The sequence below is a fragment of the Triticum aestivum genome, chromosome 5A (genome assembly GCF_018294505.1).
Source record: "Triticum aestivum cultivar Chinese Spring chromosome 5A, IWGSC CS RefSeq v2.1, whole genome shotgun sequence".
NCBI classification, from domain to species: Eukaryota; Viridiplantae; Streptophyta; class Magnoliopsida; order Poales; family Poaceae; genus Triticum; species Triticum aestivum.
The window spans coordinates 391,013,960-391,033,752 of record NC_057806.1 but is presented as its reverse complement, the minus strand read 5'-3'; the positions used below and the strand labels follow the sequence as shown (position 1 = coordinate 391,033,752).

Here is a 19,793-nt window from a genome sequence, read left to right as displayed (position 1 = left end):
CTCATAAATTTTGTTGTCTTATTCATATTTGTTCTCCACCGCTTTTTGTCCATAGCTTTTGGTCTCATTCTCTTCATTATGTTGGGATTTTACAAGCATTGAGCAGTCACATGGCAAGTATAAGGGACATCCTCACTGCAACAGAGAGGTTGAAATAAGAAGTTGAGGTGATCAATCAAGGCAATAAATTGTATCATATTCTTCTGAATGAAGAGGTACCTATCCCCACTGTTTCAAAATCGAATATCGGAATGGTGCTTTGGTTTTTTACTCTTATTTGTTGCAGCGCATCGCGACGATGACGAGCACTTGTGTTTTTGACATGCTGCACGTCTGTTTTTGTCGACCTTTGATTCATGTATATATGTAAATTCTATGGAAATGTATCATATGAAATGTGAATTCATAACTCTATGGTTGATGTAATCTTTATTATGTATATTCTCAGTAATGAAATACATATTAATATGAAATTATTTTTTCATTCATTTCTTATTTTTCCTAACGGTTATAACATACTAGGATATATCACTCCCTGCGTTGCCAAACCGTTTTTTTAGACACTAATTTGCCAAAACTGACACCCACATAACCATTGCTCATGTTTGAACTATGAAGTCATCACTTAAATATCCCACTAAGTTTTTTTGCATGGTTTGACGTGCATTGCACGTGCACAATTACTAGTACTCCCTCCTTCCATCTATATAGGGCCTAATGCGTTTCTTAAGACCGCCTTTGACTATTGAAAAGATTAATAGTACATGACATGCATAATGTGAAAATTATATCATTGAAAGCTCCTTTCACACATGAATTTGACGGTGTGTTTTGTGTAAGTTGCATGTCATATATTATTGCTCTAACATTTGGTCAAAGTTAGCCTTGAAAAATGCATTAGGCCTTATATAGATGAAAGGAGGGAGTAGCAACCAGTCACCGCTCTTAACAAGAAAGATTGACATTTATCTTTGTTGTACGGGATTCTTCCTTGTATTCACAATTTTTTAATTTTTACTTTTATTCTATCACCCCATAATTTCTTTAAGACCTCGTAACATTAAATGCCAGAGATATCAATACTACATTATATAACAAGTTCCCTTTCTATTCCATTCCTAACATGGGGAGGTTCCTTTATTTTACTATTTGTTTCCGTTATCTGATGGTAGTGAAAAAGAAAATATAACAAGTTTTATTGCATTCTCTAGTTGGCGTGGAACTACATAAAAGAAGAATTCCTATGATCGCCTTATTTTACCAACCATTCTACGTGGCTAAATAAGTCTCATAGTATATTCCTACAGCTTCACACTGATGATGTGCTCGGAGGCTGCTGACCCCGCATCCACCGTCATGGTGTGGGACACGGCCGTCGTCTGCGAAGGGTGGTCCACCGTTAACTTGTAATCGCCGTGGGCGAGGTCGAGCTCGAGCATTCCATTCGCGTCGGTGGCGGCGGACGTCTTGTGCGTCTTCCACTCGGCGATGAGCTTGTCGACGAGGTCGCCGACGGGTAGGTTCTTGAAGCTGTTGTCGGTGAGGCACATGACGTAGCATCCGTAGGGGTGCCACGCGGCCCACATGACGATGCCCTGCACGCCCGGGTGGCCGTAGGCTTCCCTTAGCACCTGCTCGAGGAACTTGACCTGGTTGGGGCCCTTGACGACGTCGACCTCGGTCATCCACATGGGCAGCTTGAGCTGCGCGAGCGTGTCGAGGGCGCCCCTGACGTAGGGGAGGTTGGGCGTGGTGAAGTGGCTCTCGAGCCCGACACCGAACTTGAAGCCGGCGTTGCCAGGGTAGCCCTGAATGAGCTTCATCTTGGCGACGTACTTGGTGGGCGTGCCGTTGGGGTCCATGGGCTGCTCCAGCGTGTTGAACTCGTTCATGAAGAGGACGGCGGTGTGGTCGATCTGGCCGACCTGCTGGTAGATCATGGGCGACGCGCTGGGGCCGAGCTTGGTCTCGAAGAAGTTGAAGTGCAGGTTCTCGTTCACCACGTCCCAGTGGATGAGCTTCCCGGCGTAGCGCGACACCACGTTCTTGAGCCGCTTCTGCATGGCCGCCTTGAGCTGGTTCAGGTTCATCGGCATCACCCACTTGAGCTGCGAGCTCTGGTCGTCCCAGAACACGTTGTGCCCGCGCACCTTGACGCCGTACTTCTGGGCCAGCGCCAGCATGGCGTCCGGGGTGCGGTAGTCCTCCTGGTTCTGGACCCACTCCGTGCCGTACCACTTCATCTCGTTCTCCATGGTGGCCACCGTGAAGCGCGAGAAGAACCACTTCTCGTACGCCGGGTTGCCCAGGATCTCCTTGGTCATCGCGTTGCCGAACGGGAACCCGGCGCGGAGTTGCTGGATGCTCACGTTGGCGTTCGCCATCGGCTGCCCGTCGGGGCCCCTGGCGACGATCTTCACCGTGCTCCGGCGGGCCTTGTTGGCGGACTGGCGAGCGTGGGCGTTCCATTCCTCGAAAGAGAAGGGCTGCAGGGAGACGCTGTCCACCCAGATGTCCACCGGAGCGTCACTCTCGAAGAAGACCTCGCCTTGCCCGTAGTGATAGGCGCGCGCGGTCATGCCGCCCTTGAGCATGGTCCAGCAGCCGGACTGGGCGTCGATGGCGCCGGCGGTGATGTTCTCGCCGTTGGGGGCCTTGACCACCGCACGCACGTGGGCCGTGCCGGCCGACACCCGCAGCCATGCTGCACACGCGGAACACCAAGATGAACTTGGTCACATGCACTGCATCATGCACACCTACGTACGTTACGTACATTCGGTATGGAATGTATATATATACCTGATAGCGAGTAGTGAGTGTCGCCCTTCATCTGGATTTTCTGGTAGACGCTGTGGGACGGCGAGGCGGCCACGGCGCCGGTGCCCAACGGCAGTGGCGTAGCTAGGGGGTGGCCAGGGTGGTCCATGGACCACCCTGGAATTTCCCCATAGTGTATTAAAAATATATTTCTTTGAAAATAAATAAACTTATGTAAATATTTCTATTGGTGGACCACCCTGACTTATTGGGCTGGCTACGCCACTGCCCAACGGGGAGCTGCTCGCGCCCTGCACCACGGCGAACTTGTTGCCGGAGGCCGACTTTCTGACGCCGGCCTTGATGTCCCGGCGCGTCGACCACCCCATCAGGCCGTTGTTGAACTCGCCGTTCTGGATGATGCCGCCTTTGTAGAGGGGCTTCATCGGATCACCCAGGCACTGAAACCACAACGACATGCTTGTAAACGAATTATGAAAACTGATGGTTGTTTCTTTGTCACACAACAATATCGATCTAACTATAGATTTCGTTTTTGGAGGCTGCATGCATGCATGCACAGATCAAGATCGAGACAAACAACACCAGAAAGACTCAACAGGAACGCCGTGACTTGCCTCGATACTAGCCGTATGATCATATTCCACAGACTGGACAATGCACCCTGCATCAACACAGACACACGTCAGCGAGGTGACCGTGCGTTTCATGCCCATATTCACGTTAATTAACGTACGGGCACATAAAATTAATCACCATCAAGGCATCAACTGACCTTGGAGCAGCGAGATCCATAGCAAAGAGAGCACCAGTTTCTCGACGAAATTCCTCATTGTCACTCCCTCTCAGTTACTCGTACTGACTGAGATGCGTTAGTGAATGGACAGATGGAGGTAAATATCCCACATATATAAGCACGCACTGCAGAGTAACCGGTGAATTTGTCAGTTTCACTTGACTCGGCACTACTCAGCGACAGATACGGTGTAACGAAGAGGCAGTTCAGAATGTGCGGATGCCATATCAAGTTCCCAAAGAGTGTTACAGACTGTGTCCTCGTTGCATGCGTCGCCCCAGCCACTCGTGTTGGAGCTCCTCCAGCAGAGCTGTCGTGTGTGGATAATCACCGTAAATAACCGCCGGTGTAATATTTTGACCCCCAAAATCAATCGAGCAGAGTCGTTACGAGCTCCATCGTCATGTTTTTGGAGATCACTCTAAACCGAGCCTGCACGCCTCCATATTTGAAGGGTGTTTTTGGAGCACACTTCATCCTGAAAAAGGTTTGGCCCGACCGACATTTCCCCACTCTTCTTTCATCGTGTGACGCCTCCTCCCTCCCTCGTCATAGCGTCGTCTTTAGCACCCGCAGTCCCCGCCGACAACACCATGGACTCTATCCCGACTCCCATGTCACATTCCTCTGGTTTGAAGCCGGTTCCCGCGACTTCCCTGCCTACACATCACCTCCCGCTCTCCGCTGGCCCAACATTAGTGCAGAAATGCCACCAGACTGACTTCATAAGTGATGCGTCAATTTCAATCCATGTCAATGCGGTTTTTTTCGAAATAGTGATGGTGTGGGTATATTTGGTAGGTTACTGGTGGCGTGGCTGCATTTTCACACGACACAAGTGTGTGACACCAAGTGTCCGGCACAAGTTAATGGTGACGAGGCACAAGTCTGCACGCCACTGGTATTGTCACTAGTGCTGACGTGTGCCTTCTCCACATGCATTGCAATGTGTCCCATCGAAGAACCGGGGTAAGAAGGCGGCTGCGACGGGCAGCATCCCTTCCGCTCACCCCTTCGTCTTGGTGGCGGGTGAAACTCAGATGTCTACCCAACTCCAATACATTCATAGATTTTCCTAGTTGGTAAAGAAAACCTCTTACCTGTCTTTTCTTTCGATAGGTTCATTTGAATGTAGTTTGGCAGTGAAATAATGGTGGATCTTTGTGTGTAGTGATGCTTTTGTGCATTTGGGAGCACGGTCAAGAACAAATCATTCTTAAATAGTATGGTGGATGATTTGGTTGTGGCCAATGATTTTGATCTTGTTGGTGAGTCGGTCCTGCAGTTTGAGCAATTGAATAAGGAGGACAAATATGACGAATTGGATCAATCTCATTTCTCCGGTTCTTCGAGGAAGAAAGGAATTCAGATCGTAAACTACACCAGGAGTGAGGATGCTGCTCCTTTGAGGGCATGGCAGGATATTACTCTCGATGCGATCCATCAGAAAGATCAAACGAGTGCATACTATTGGAGGCGCATCGAGTAGGGTTCCATCATAACCTTGGCTTAAATCCAACCAAACTCTTTAATTCAAGAGATGTGCAACCATTGGGATGGTTATTTGGAACAAGTGAGGAACCCTCCTAGAGGTGTCACCAGTGACCAATATAAGAACACTCCTGTTATTTTTTAGAAAAAAGTATACTTTTCATCCCTCAATTCTTCTTGAAGTCTAGATTTGGTCCCTTAACTCCAAAACCGGACAACTTGCACCCTTAACTACTGAAACCGGACAAGATTCATCCCTGGTCACAGTTTTGACCGGTTTTGGTGTTGTCACGCCCCGGTTTTGACCGTGCCGACTCAAATCCGCGTACATTTTCTAATTCCGCTTAATGTTTTCAAATTCGGGTACTTTTTCAAATACGTGAACTTTTAAAAAATTGTGTACTTTTTCCAAATCCGCGTACTTTTTCAAGTACACATATTTTTTTAATCCACGTACTTTTTTAAAGTTCATGTGGTTTTTTCAAATTCATGTAATTTTTTAAAATTGACGTACTTATTCATATTCGCGTACATTTTTTTGGATTTGAAAATTTTATGCGAACTTGAAAACGTACGCGGATTTGAATTTCTTTCACGCAAAATAGAAAAAAATGTGTGGAGTTGAAAAATTATGTCAACTTGAAACAACTATCTGAATTTCAAACAAAGTTCATGGATTGGAAAAGGAACATGGATTAAAAAACTACACCAACTTTACAAAGTATGCGGATTTGAAACAAGTACGTGAATTTCAAAAACACTTCATAGATTTGAAAAAAAAACTTGGATTTGATAAAATTACACGAACTTGAAAAAATACACTGATTTGAAAAAAGTACACAAATTTCAAAAAGTTCATGGATATGAAAAAATTAGACGAATTTGAGTCAGCACCGGTCAAAACCGGGGTCAGTCAGCACTAAAACCGGTCAAAATCGAGAGCAGGGACGAACCTTGTCCGGTTTCGTTAGTTGGGGTGCAAGTTGTTCGGTTTCGGAGTTGAGGGACCAAATCTAGACTTCACCCAAAGTTGAGGGACGAAAAGTATACTTTTCTCTATTTTTTATTATTGTAACCTTAAGCATTTTCAATATTGCTCCTCCACATTGTTGGAGAGTACTCGATGTCAATGAGAAGTGAAAAATGAGGAATGAGGAGGCTCCTTCAAAACATGAGAGGTCGTGAAACATTTCCTCTTTGGTATTGGGTGACAGCGAGGAAGATGATGGTGATGGAGAGGATAGGGTGGCTAGAAGTCCCACACCGGTGTCTAGCGTGGAGTGGCATGACGGAAAGGAAGTGGTCAAAGAAGATGCCCAAGAAACAAGGAGAGGTGCAGGTGTTAAAAAATAAGATTGATGAGTTGATCAATTAAAGGAATCAGTACATGGAGAGGAGGAAACAAGAAAAGTTGGAGATAGAGAAGAGTAAGCTTCAAAAGAAGAGGCCAAGGTTGAAAGCTATGCATGAAACTGTAAGCCCATGGAAGAAATGATGGCACGTAGGCTTCAACTTGAGGAGAATCATTTTGTTTTTGCAAGAGTAGAATCGGTTGATGCAAGAGAAGGTGTATGAGGAAAACCGGTTGATGATGTTTGATCCCACTACCATGAATCCAACATCAAGATCATTTTTGTAGGTAATACAAGTGGCGATCATGCGTTTTAGGACGACATGGAGCGCCCAACATATTTGAGGAGGAGCAGACGACATGTGATTTGTATATATCGGTTGAATGTATGCATGATGCTTTGTCTCTTTTTTCATGCAGCTTAGTTGCTTACGGAATAATACAAAACGTTCCACCCAAATCAAAATGTGTGAACAAAAAGATCGTTTCATCGAAACATGTGAACGAAAGAAGAAAATGAGATATGACGACTATGTGCTTGTGCGCCTTGGCCACAGTGCCGGCCGGCGATGGACACGCAGCAGCACAGTGAAGCAACAGAATTGCCTACACCGATATTTGGGTGGGCCAGTTCAACAACCTGAGCAACTCAACTGAAACCGGAACAGAGAAACAGAAGGGTCACATAATACAGGAACAAAACTTGGCACATAACAGAATGCTAACAATTGGCCGAAACTGAACCAAGGTGCCTGCCATGTAAACTGGAGAAGCATCCATTCATCTATTCCAACAGAATAGAACCCATGTCCATGTGATGATAACAGCAGGAATTCGTAACTAGCATCCCTTAAGCACGGCATCACCATCAAGAGTATTTAGGGGATCATCAACAGAACCCATGATGCAACAGGAATCCATAGTACTATTCAGCTAGAGTACGCATTTAGGGTGTTTAAAACCCAGCAGCAGCAGCAGGAACTTAAAAGGTACTACGGGTAACCAGAAGCTACTATGGTATCAATCAAGAAGCTAATATAAGGAGACGGTAGGGTAAATTCAGCTGGTGCGTGTCACTTGGGTATCCCTTTCTCTTGCTGGCCAGTGCAGTGCTTCATGGGTCCCTGGGTTTCAGCTTCTTCTTGGTCCTCGTCTGAAAATATAGCGTGTTGAAACAGAGTTAAGTTGGCAGCTACAAGTGATTCAAATCTCTAGGAGTGGGTTATCAATCCATTGCACACACTGCTGCGGAATCGGGAGATCGACGATCGATTCAGCACAGTAGAATATGGAGAGCAGTACACAGCACAAATATAACTGAAGAAGACATGATAACATATACAGAGCTGTACTAGTTACCTCTGTCAGCGTCAGATTGATGCAAAACACAAGTGAGCTGACTTGGCACATTGACTTTTTGAAACAAACATCATTGAATTCTGTGTGTTAAGGATAAATACTTAGAGAAGGTGTTTGATGCTACAATAACTGAAGCCACATAGCACAGGACAGTATTATGGTGACCAAGGCCAAGAGATATTAACAATGATAGCGTCATATTGTCTAGAATGATACACACTGTAGTATAGTTAGCTCCATTATGTGTCTAAAATGGTACAGTAGTACTACCTTAGAATAACTGCACCATGAATAAATATGGATGATGAAAAACAGAATATGCTCGATGCTATATGGTGACTTAAGGCATGACAAAACGAAGAACATGCATGGACAGTATCCATCAGGTCAAATAAACAAGTGACTCCAACAAATAGGATTAAAGTTGGCATCTACTGTACAAGTAATTGAAATCTCTACGAGCGGGGTATCACTCAATTGCACACACTGCTGCAGAATCGGGAGGTCGATGATTCAGCAGAGCAGAAAATGAAGAGCAGTTCACAGCACAAATATAACTTAAGGAGGCATAACATAAACAAAGCTGTAGTAGTAAGCGCCCTTAGCATCTAGAATTCTAGATTGATGCAAAACACTAGTGATCTGACTTGGCATATTTACTCTGAAACAGGCATCATGAGATTGCTTATATTGACATACACACAAGGTGTTTGATGCTACAATGAGTCAATGACTAGAGCCAAATAGCATGGACAGGACTATATTTATGGTGACTTAAGGCCAAAAACATGAACGACGATAGCATAGTAAGCTCCATATTACTTCTAAATTGATACATAAGTGCCTTCCAATAACTCTGAAACAAGCATCATAACAAAACACCGTGATGAAAAACACAATATGTTCGACACACTATGTATATATGCTGACTGAGGTATGACGAAACCAAGAACAAGCATGGACAGCATGTATAAAGGACACTAAGGCCAAGCATGAAAGGTGATAGCACAATAATCGATCGCAGTTAAGGCTCACCTCGTTGCAGTGGCCACATTTCTTCTTGCGGCAGTTGGCAGACCTGAGGGGAAGGCGTGCATAGCACCTGCAAAACAAAATTTCTGTGATGTTAGGGCATGTCTACATTGTCATTGCAGTGATTGCACACAAAATTGCTTCTCAACGATTATCTTCTTATGCAAAATATGACAAGGAAATGTTTAAGAGTGGTCATATGCCACTGCTAATTAGTTGGCAACTACAACAAACAAGCACATCAGAGATAGCTCATAGCAACCACACCTTCAAACAGCACATGCATGTACTTGAGGGCGAGCTGAAGGAGGTTGGGCTCGATTGGTGGGTAGGTTCCCCCCTTACCGGTGCCGCCCCTGCCGCCGTGGAGGCGGAGCACGAGGTGAAGCGTGGACTCCTTCTGGATGTTGTAGTCCGCCAGCGTGTGGCCTTCTTCCAGCTGCTTCCCTGCGAAGATGAGGCGCTGCTGATCCGGCGGCACATCTGCAGTTAATTACAGCAGTCCATCAGGCGGGAGACCAGTAATTAGAGAACGACCAACACTAATTTAAGATCAACAGCAGTTAGATTTGGTATCCAAATCGAGAGTTCAAATTTGAAATGCGTCGTCGCTAGCAGGTTGCTGAAGAAAGCAGACGGTCCCATCACTTATTAGGAAACTCATAAACGCAAGCCGATCTAACTCTACCCGCGGGACTCGTCTCGGGTCATGTCTATTGATGTGAAGCTAGCTTGAGTACTTAACGCGACGGATCGCCCAGATCGCGCGCTCTGCTCTGTTCCCAACCAATATGAACAGCGACAGGAAGCAAGCACTACTCGGCAATCTACCAATCGAACACGCAAAAACGCAGAGAAATGTTCCTAGCATCGCCTGGATTTGATGCGCGGAAGGGTAAACCGAAAACGAAGAGTAAAACAAGCGCCTCCACAGGCCGATCGGAACAAACAGACGCAAGGGAGAGGGCATCCCGACGGCGAGCAAGCGACTGGAGCAAACGCAGAGGAATGTTTCGAGCTAGCATCTCTCGGATTCGATCGGAAACAGGCATGTGTAAACAGAAAACGAGGATTGAAACAAGCGCCTCCAATTCCGAGGTCCGACCGACACTAGAACAGGAGCGCAACAGATGCAAGCAACAGGGCCGCCGGGCGGCGAGCAGAAGGGGCAAAGGGTCGTAGGCGAGCGCGCACACCAATGCGGCACAGAGATGAGAGGCGGGGAGATGTTTCGCTACCTTCCTTGTCGTGGATCCTGGCCTTGACGTCGGCGATGTCGTGGCCGCCCTCGACCTCGAGCGTGATCGTCTTCCCCGACGGCGTCTTGACGAAGATCTGCATCTTCGCGGGTCGCCGGAGTGCAGCGTGGGTGGCGGTGGCGGTGGTGTGTGGTGGTGTGGAGTTGGATGGACAGCGCCGCGGACTTGGCGCACCTTATATAGAGCGGAGCGGAGCGTGTGAGGGGGAGGGAGGGGGGCTTGGACTTGAGTTGACGCGTCCGCTACGAAACCCTCGGAGCCCGAAGCGTGGATGGATAGGCCCGAATGGAGTGCGAGTGTGGAATCGCTAAGCCCTGCAGGGCCCGGCCCGGCCCGGGGATTTTGGTCACTGACTGGTGGACCGTACCGGTGGTGCCGTGCCGAGAAAGTTCGATGGTTTCACTCTCTGGGAAAGGTTGTTTTCCTTTAAAAAATTGACAAAGGATGGATTTTATTAGCTTAATATGAAACATCAAGAAGATACAAATACAAAGAGCATATACCTGGTCTCTGCATAGTTAAGATACACACAGTCAACATAAACGCACGCAGACAAAAATCACACCAACAATTAGTAAAGTCATACGACCGAAGCTATGCCAAGGCGGATAGAAAACAAAAAGAAAGTGAAAAAAGCAATGATAATCCACGCTGAGCAGGTGTTGATCCAAAAGAAGATGGTGCAAGCGCACGTGATCTGAGCGTGGACACAGCCACGCAAACTAAACGCGCACGCACTATGAAAGCGGCTTGCCAAAGACCATCCGCGGAACCAGAACCTCCATCGATGTTCAAGTGACATCGGTCACAGCTCAAATGGCAAGAGATGGTACCGCCAAAATCTCATGGAGACGCTCCGGCGATCCCATGCTTCCGACGCAAGTGTTTGTCAATGGTAAATCTTAGCATCATCATGGGCCTCAGACAATACACCACGAGCCTACATTGCACCGCCTTGGCTGCAACAAGCCGTCAATATCATCGAACATGATTTGGCTATCTGTACCGCTATCACATCCCTCGACTACCACTGTGCATCATGTTCGCAAGGTCACACTGCAGCAACGGATCATCCCTGCTTGACGGCACAAAAGCAACCGGCAAACCACCAACAGCCACTAGTCTCGCTAGCTAGGCCCAACTCCAAGATGATACCCCCAACGGGGAACACGACCCCAAGTGCCGCCATCATCCGATCCGGGCGAACCCGGACCTAGGGTTTCCCCTCAAGTGTTCTGGGAGGGAAGTCGAAGATTACATGTCAACGCCTTCATCAAGGTAGCGACGCCCATAGGCGCCGTCGTCGTTCACTTTGACCGTAGTCAAAGTCTGGCTTTCGCCCGCAATCTCCATCTCCTCCAGAAAAATGAGCCTAGCTGCTCCACCACATCCACCTTCTTCACCACAGGACCACCATGGCCGGAGGACTGGATCCTTCTAAGCCGAAAAGTCCCGAGGCAGGCCGATGAGATATGAATCAGATCAGGGAACCGCACCGCCTGAAGAAGACGCCAGGCCAGATCGTCGGAGCGTCGTCCCCTTGTGCACGCCATCCAGCCACTGCCATGCATCTGGGCCTCCCAGCGCCGCCGCCCGTCGATGAGCGCCGCAGCCCCACTACCCTCTCCCGCAGATCCGACCAAGGCATCCTGTGGCCAGCCGCCACACGGATCAGCCGAGGCATCCGATGGGTTGCCGCCAATGAGATCCAGGCCCAAGGAGAGAGGTCGACTCAGGGAAGCGCCCCGCCGCTGCCGTCCCCGGACCTGCCCGGGCTTCGCCTGCAGGGCCTCAGGCGGCGGCAAGACGAGAAGGAGGGAGAGGGAGTCCGGCGGCGACGCGATTGGATCTCCCCCAAGTCGCCAGAGAAGGAGGGGGTGTTTTCTTTATTACCTAGGTAAAAGATGGGCGGCTTTTTCATTACTTCCTCCGTACCTTCATATAAGTCATTTTTTAACACCGTGACAGTGTAATTAACAGCAGCAAGTTCGTTCAAATGATATTTCAGATCAGATCCGGGACATCATTAATCCCACACGGCATCAACAGAGTGCCTTGCCCTACTAGCGAGAACATCAGCCACCAGATTACATGATGTAGACTGATGAGTAAAAACAACGGAGTTTTATCATTTATGTCACTAGTTGTGTCTCACTACTCAATTTTACCAATAAAAATTACAACTACCAAAAATATCATCCTTCCGTGGGTTGCTTGCGCAAAAATGACATAAGATATCTAAAAATTAGCATCGTTTCATTAGATGTTTGCTCAAAAATGTCATTAGACATCGTTATTGCTAGATCAAAGCCGTTGACCATGTTATATGACAAAAATACCCATAGACCCACATGGTAGTTCTCTCTATCTTGTAAGATAAATGTGCCCCCCACAAGTCATGACTAAGGGCTTGTTCGGAGACTCGCTAGCTTCTTCAAAACTTCTCGTATCCAACTTCTAACTTGACAATTTTCTGCACATATTCTTGTGGGAGCGGCGGCCTTATGCTGGGCAATGTGGCTTACCAGTAATGTTGTGGTTTGTAACAATAAATGTGTCTCATCTCCTATGCAGGTTATTCATATTTGTACACGATGGCTCCGTACGTGGTCTATCCAGCAGAAGCCGGAGGACAGTGACCTTTTTATGATGGTGTCTATGTGGCTGGAGCGTACGGCCAGGGAGGTTTTCTACCCCATGGATGGCGGTGTGATTTACGGATAGGATCTACCGCTCCTTAGGCTAGACATGATTTATTGCTTGGCTTTGTATCGAATTATTTTATTTTTAGGGTGCTTTGGACGTTATTGCTGTGTGCATCTAGCTATGCAGAGGCCGGACTTTCTTTCAATACGATTGTATCACCTCAATATATCTATTTACTAAAAAGTCCTTTATCAAAAAAACTTTTAACTTGACAAAATTGAGTAGTGGGATATAACTAGTGACATCACCGTCACGATATTTTACAGAAAAGTTTCTTATATTTAAGAAAACAACCCGCAGCACATCTTTGTTTTTCTGTCCGGCAGCCGCCGCACAGGGATAACTGTTGACTGGGCCGGCCCGCTGTCACGTGAAAACAGTCAAACAATTTCATTGGAAAAAACACCTGAGCAAGGGATCAAACCCTGGACCTCAACTCGTCAGCGCTCCTCAATCGCCAGATGAGCTGTTGAACTTCAACGTTTAATTACAGGTTATAAGAACCATATGACAGGACGAGATCTAAATAGTGAAAATTTCACCGAAAAAGAAATACGCTCGTGCAAGGGGATCGAACCCTTCACTGCAGATTTGTGAGTGCTCGACGTTCACCACAATACCTGATGACCTTAGTTGTGTACATAAATTGAACTAAAAAATTAGTACATACCATTGCTGCACTGCTGGGCCTACTCAGCATAAAGTCACCGCAATGATGGGCCTTCTTTTATTCACTAGTAAGCATGCACGTGCAACGCACGTCTAAATCAAAAGCAACCTATAAAATTCATGTGGGTATTATTCTTAATTCATATTGAAACTAATTAACTTCCATGTTACGGAAGCTCTTCTGGGTGAAATGAAGCTTACTGTATACTATTCTCTTCATTTAAAAATATAAGATGTTTGTATATTTCAATATAGACTATACAAACTAAAATGAGTGAACAAACACAATAAAACGTGTCTATATACATTCAATCCGTACAAAAGTTAGAATATCTTGTATTTGTGAATGGAGGGAGTGCTAATCGTGTATGTATGTTGTCTTGATCAACGCATTCTGAATTCATATTCCAAAAATTTGGTGAGGGGTGGCGGTGGGGGTAGAATATATGTAGTGTCTGATGATCCCCATGTCTCATGAGGTTTAATACAAACCCCATGACTTATCTATTGATGATGTCATGTAAAGTGCTAGTAGACAAGGAAATCCCAAACCAAGAAATCATAGTCAGATAGTAAAGTATGCAACATATCTAATTTCTTGTGCGAACTTGAAAGGACATATAATAGGTATAGTCATTGTCCAAGTGAACATGATAGAGATGCAAACTTTGATTAAAGATACTAAAAGAGGTGCATATAATTTGTTCTCTCCTGGGTTCAGCCTACATGTTATCTTCATAAGTTGAATTGCTGGACTCGAATACAAAGGGAGTCGGTGAGATAGAAGAGTTCGCCAGTGGTCAAGACCATTTTGCCCCCATCCTGAGTTTCTCGCATCACCTGTAGTGCGACATTTGTGACCAAAAATGAAGGGAATTTAACATTTCTACATGACATACATGGTATTCAAAATTAGTTATGTGAAGATTAAACACAAATTAAACTTGTCATATCAACATCTCAACTGTAGAGGACTGTTGATGGGCATATCTTTCCCCGATTGACAGGTTTGAATTGTTGTCAGTGATAGGACCAAATGCACGGGCAAATTCATGTAAAAATGTAAGTAAAATGAAAGAAAAACAGACTCACCTAATTGAGCAACGCGCGACCAAGAATACAATTGCAAACATGGTGCTGGGACCGTGGGGGCAAGAGTACGTTACTCTATTCAGTATGAAAATACATTAGACATGCATACAATAAACAAGGCTCTGTCATAGTTCTTCACAAGTACATATTGCATACATAAGTTGAAGGGGTTTCTTAAAGAAAAGCAGCATGCTGTACTTGTCACTCCTGAGTGGCAAGCACGTTGTTGAAGTAGGATAATCACAATCGGCATCCTTGAACGAGCTATCACTGGCTTCAAGTACAACTTGTACAAAGTTTATTAATTTGTCTAGCTTTTTGCCTGAATCATGGGTGCTCTCAATACACGCACCTCTGAAAATAGAGAGCACCCATATAAGCTTAAATTGCTTGGCTGTGGTAGGATATTAAAAAACAGACTTGTTCCTTGTTGTTATAGAAATGCATGGCATGAGCTGCAGTTATTTTATATCTTCTATTTTGGATTGCCGGGGTTCATGTTCCCGTCCAACCCGCATTAGCAAAATATGTAGGCCTTATCGGTATAGTGGACAACTCTAGAGCTAATGGAAGTGCATAACCTCCATACATCTGCATCAGGCTTGCTTACCAACTACTCGGTAGAAGTTGAAACCGAGCTCAACATAATGAAAAAAAAGTTCAGGAAATACACCGTGCCCTTGTCGACAGTATGTAAGAATCATACCTGAACACTATATGCAGACATGTAGACCACAAAGCAGCTAGTCATTCCTATTGTATAGATTTCTAAGTCTTAGGATGTGGTAAAATTATAGGTAAGCAGGTTAGCCCTGTCATTTGGATCAAGATGGTTGTTATACATCTCTCACCTCCACCTCAGTCCATCAGTTATAAGCAAATCATGCAAGGCTTTATTTATAAGCAAGGCACATACCTGCTTCACACCAGCATGTCAACTGCTCACGTACATGCTAAAAATGAGCTCATAAGCTTTACTGCCATTGCACCTACTGAAGAGGCTAGGCTGTACTATCCCCGCAAACACCAGTACTGGGCATCAGGCAGTCGAATAGAACATGCATATAATTAATTTTCCTGCATGTAAAAAGCAAAAATCAGCCTAGGCAGCGTGGTGCCAGTATTGGTAGGGCGTCAGAATCATGCCTGAAGGATAGCCACATAGTGGAGGGCAGTAGCGTCGGCTGAGGGGTGTGGCGAATACGTCCGTGGGGCAGCAGCCGAGCGTCAAAGCCACGGATGGCTATGGCGACCTACGCTCCAGGAGTGGCCAGAGAGTAACACAGGTGGGTTACACATCCGCCTAGCCGTCGACTCTATCTTTCTCACCATCCCCTGCGAGTAACAGCAAGAGGCGGCGGCCTTGACAGGGACCTTCTTGTTTACTGGCTGCAGGGCTGCCCGCGCTGCTGGAGGAACAGCTACGCCGTTCTGAAAACCACCAGAGCAATTTAGAATCCATCATCAAGAAATTGCTTTAGAAGGCATGCAAGAAGAAACGGGATGGTATATGTGCCTTGGATGGATCGGTCTAGGCCTTCTTCAAGAGTTGAGCACCAAACCTCTTGATGATTGGACGATTGATCCCTGTCGGTAGCTGGATCTTGTTGTTGGAGCAAACAAGACGGGATCCAGTTCAACACAAAGAATGGACAAAGAGGGGAAGAAAGTAAAACAGGATGGGCCTTCGATCCTTGTGTTGATTTTCTTACCTGTCGAAGACCTGGGCGTGGACGACGCTGCCAATTTCCCCGAGGCCCGAGCACGTGCATGTTTCCTCCTGCACCGGGGCGGCCGACGTCGGTGGCGATGGCCTTGAGCTTCCCTGCGGGTAGTGCGACACCTGAACATCACCAAGAGAAACATGAGTAAAGATCAAGGAGTTGCTTGTTTGACGGACGAATCCGGCAAGAAACTCGCTCTCATCAGTCTGCCCTGGTTGGATACGTAGATAAAATCCGATCTTGGCAAATTATTAGAGTCGTATGAACAACATACTAAGAGAGAAACCCAATGGCGCAGGCGTGACCAAACCGAGAGCCACTACAGAGGTGTTCTTGACGCGGCACGGTGGGAAAGATAGAGTCGACGGCTCGCCAGATGTGTAACCCACTTGTGTTGGCCGCCGGCTGTGGAGCGGCCATTGGTGCTTGTTGTTTCGGCTCCTGAACGGAACATGGCGGAGCGACGGCCTCCAATTCCTCTGATCTAGGCGGCATCGCGTGGGCGTGGGGAGCGAGAGGAGTGGAGGAGGTTGGTGATGACTCCGTGCGGCAGGCGTGCATGCCTCCTATTTGATTGGAAGAGATTTTTGGTAGGGAAGGAATTAACAGATGGAATAACGTGATTAGTGGGAAACGGCATGTGGAATATTCCTATGCGGGTGGAGTACGGTCAGTCATCCTAAATTGCTAACTACACACATGACTCGGGATTAAGTTAATCATAACCATTAGATTTTATTCAGTGGGTTTAATCTAGCGGTGCTAATCAATCTGGGTACAATTGTTGTGTGGCGTTAAGAAAGAAATTGTTCGATTGTTTAATAGTAGTATAGATAGCGAGGCACACGACAATATTATATGTTAAATTATCTCACCTCGCCTGTTGACACTGATTCTTACAAGTTTATATATGTTTGTAGTTGACCTTAAATATCAACAAGATGACTAAAAACAGATCATAGGCTGTCTTGGAGGTGTATTAAAGCAATGATGAATGATGGATTGGAGGATTGTGGAATGGAAGGATATTCACGTACCGATTCTGGAATGGAAGGATATTAACAAGAAAAAAATCAATTGTGGGGTTGCAAAGATGCAAAGGAATTAAATCAGTGGTGATTGAGAAATAATGGTGAAACTAAAGTGAGAGAGATGAATCGGGCACTCAATAGGATATTAACAAAAAAATCAATTGTGGATTGCCAAAGATGCAAAGGAATTAAACCAGTGGTAATTGAGAAATAATGGTGGAATTAGAGATGAATCGGGCACTCAATCTGCAATCATGTTTGCCTCGAACTAAAGGCTGATTAATAATGAGAAAGAGAGCCCCGATTAAATAGGTGAAAAAAAATGCACGCGATGCACAAACGTTGTTGTCCTTTAGCAGTCCATCAAGAAATGTGGTCAAAAAATTTGAAGCTGCATATATACGTAGTATGTCTTCTATGACATACTCGGCAAGAGTTTGTCCCATCTTTTATTGTGTGCACAAAATGATGAACTTAAAGATGTGGGTCAAAGGAATTCCAGTATTCTTTCCGCTATATACTAGACTAGAGAGCTAAAACTGTAAATTCTAGCATCAAGTAGGATGATTATGCTATTCTCGTGTAACACCCACAATGCGGCTATATCTCCCACGTGTCGGGGCACAACTTAGAGGCATATCCGCATGGTAGGCTTGTCGCAAGAAGGGTAATCTTCACACGTCCTATTTAGGACAGTATAACCACACCTAAGGCGAGCTCTCTCAGGCCCTCAACGTTTCTGGCCGTCAGATTCGCGTTAGATTAGTTTCTGGCCGTCAGATCTTCCTCTAAGTGGCAGTTTATCGCGATATGGGCTGGCTGTCCTAAATAGACCGCTATTTTGGAAACTTTTTTGAAGGCCTGTGGTTAATTGGACTTCTACAGGCAGCCCATTTAGGTGATCCGACGCTGCGCTTTATCTCCGTAAGAAAAAACTGTTCGCTCAAACAGGTGGAAAGGGATCGGTGGGGGCTCGATCTCATACAGGGATGCCGGTGAGGCGGCGACGCAGGCGGTCTACGATGGGATCCAGTGTCCGCTGGTCTTCCCAGTGGATCGAGCCGAGGCGCTCAAGGCGATCCAGCGGCGCCCGGCCTTCTCAGTGGATCCAGCCGAGGCGCGCCAGGGAATCATCCTTGGGTTTGGAGTTGGTGACCGAGGAGGAGGCGGCACCGGCGATGGCGAGCAAGCCGTGCACGAGGCCACGGCGACTCCACAAAGTCTGCTCCGCTCTCCCCGACCCTCGACGGCGTGCTCTCCGACCTCCACTCCCTCCTTCTCTCCACGCTCGCCGCGTCGCTGCCCTCCCCGTCACCATGGCGACGATGTGAGTTTCCCCACTCTCTCAGGCCCCTTTTTCCTCTCCTCCCCATGTGCATCACCTTTATACCCCATGAGCAGAAATTGCCTCTCATCCCCATCCTGCGCGGAACAAGTTAGGTCTGGAAGGTGGAAGATATGAACTTATAGCCTGCCTTGTGAATGTTTGATTAGGAATGAGGTGATCTGATGAGATGATGTTGTTTTTCAAGCATAGGTCTGGAAGGGGGGGAGATATGAGATTATAGCCTGCCTTGGTGGCCACGTTGAGGGATCAATCCTGTTGTTTCCTTATTAGAAAATAAATTGGTGTATTTCTGATAAGAATTTTGTACATTATGATGCAAGTTTATCTACTCTTTACCTGGGACGGCTGCATGATTTTGTGACTGATTGCTACAGATGATAATTTCTTGTAGGTTCTAAAGACTCGAGGTCATTGACCCTCATCAAGGCATCTAAGATGGAGCGACCTGTTAATGTCGTGGACACATATTTTCTATTTGATCATGTATGCTCCTGTAGCCATGTTCTTAAGTTGTTTTATGTAGTCCTACATACAATTGAACTCAGAACACATGGTCATGCCTCTGCTAAAGTTACTTGGAACTTTTACATGCTAAGACCATATCCTCCTCATGTGTAATTTTCTTGAAATGACAAGCCCTTATGCCGGTGCATTTTGCAATGTGCCTTCTGATTAATGTGTCGAAGTTGGATCGGGTACCAATTATGTGTACATGCTTCAATCTTCAGTGCCAATTTATTTTGTCGGGCCCATATCGTTCTCACTTTCAAGCCTTGATTTATCATACCTTTAGCTTTGATAAGGTATTTTTACCAACGACAAGAGAGTACCTAACTGTTCATTGTGGGCATTTTCCTTATAAATTAGAAGAGAAAATGGTTACGTGGTGAGACAGATTTATGTGATCACGTGCTTACTCTGTTCTGCATGTGCTAGCTATGGACCTAGAAAATGAAGATACTGAAATTTTCCTCGCAAACGCAGATTCCTGGAAGAACTGATTTAGAGTGCCATATCTACAGTTGATGTCATCAATGATTCAGTAGCTCCTTTATAGAAGATCCTCTGTCTGTTATGCTCATCTCTTACGATGAAATTTTGGCTCAGATTTCCTGTCAGGTTTGCCCGGAAAAGCGTCGAAAGAAGACAGATAA

The 19,793-nt window shown here is 46.1% G+C and overlaps 3 protein-coding genes across 6 annotated transcripts; 1 reads left to right on the top strand and 2 right to left on the bottom strand.

The window, feature by feature from the left end:
* Positions 1 to 1,172: 1,172 nt before the first annotated feature.
* LOC123103547 (endo-1,4-beta-xylanase 4) lies at positions 1,173 to 3,712 on the bottom strand. Its single transcript, XM_044525164.1, has 5 exons — positions 3,557 to 3,712; positions 3,399 to 3,445; positions 3,057 to 3,221; positions 2,803 to 2,893; positions 1,173 to 2,704 (listed from the first exon to the last, which is right to left on the bottom strand). Exons 1-5 carry the CDS (start codon positions 3,612 to 3,614, stop codon positions 1,302 to 1,304), a joined length of 1,764 nt encoding a protein of 587 aa, XP_044381099.1. The 5' UTR covers positions 3,615 to 3,712; the 3' UTR covers positions 1,173 to 1,301.
* Positions 3,713 to 7,240: 3,528 nt separating this feature from the next.
* Positions 7,241 to 10,239, bottom strand: LOC123103548 (ubiquitin). 4 transcript variants are annotated; one of them, XR_006449857.1, is made up of 5 exons: positions 10,049 to 10,239; positions 9,078 to 9,293; positions 8,814 to 8,880; positions 7,779 to 7,858; positions 7,241 to 7,572 (listed from the first exon to the last, which is right to left on the bottom strand). XR_006449857.1 is itself a non-coding variant. In XM_044525165.1 (4 exons), the coding sequence occupies exons 1-4, from the start codon at positions 10,149 to 10,151 to the stop codon at positions 7,551 to 7,553; spliced, it is 408 nt and encodes a 135-aa protein (XP_044381100.1). In that variant the 5' UTR covers positions 10,152 to 10,238; the 3' UTR covers positions 7,241 to 7,550. The 4 variants fall into 4 exon arrangements, 2 of the variants coding, with proteins under 2 accessions (XP_044381100.1, XP_044381101.1); XR_006449858.1 differs by having other exon boundaries at positions 9,156 to 9,293; XM_044525165.1 differs by lacking the exon at positions 7,779 to 7,858 and having other exon boundaries at positions 10,049 to 10,238.
* Positions 10,240 to 18,218: 7,979 nt separating this feature from the next.
* Positions 18,219 to 19,324, top strand: LOC123103549 (uncharacterized). The gene is made up of 2 exons (XM_044525167.1): positions 18,219 to 18,618; positions 19,031 to 19,324. Exons 1-2 carry the CDS (start codon positions 18,281 to 18,283, stop codon positions 19,035 to 19,037), a joined length of 345 nt encoding a protein of 114 aa, XP_044381102.1. The 5' UTR covers positions 18,219 to 18,280; the 3' UTR covers positions 19,038 to 19,324.
* The last annotated feature ends 469 nt before the right edge of the window (positions 19,325 to 19,793 follow it).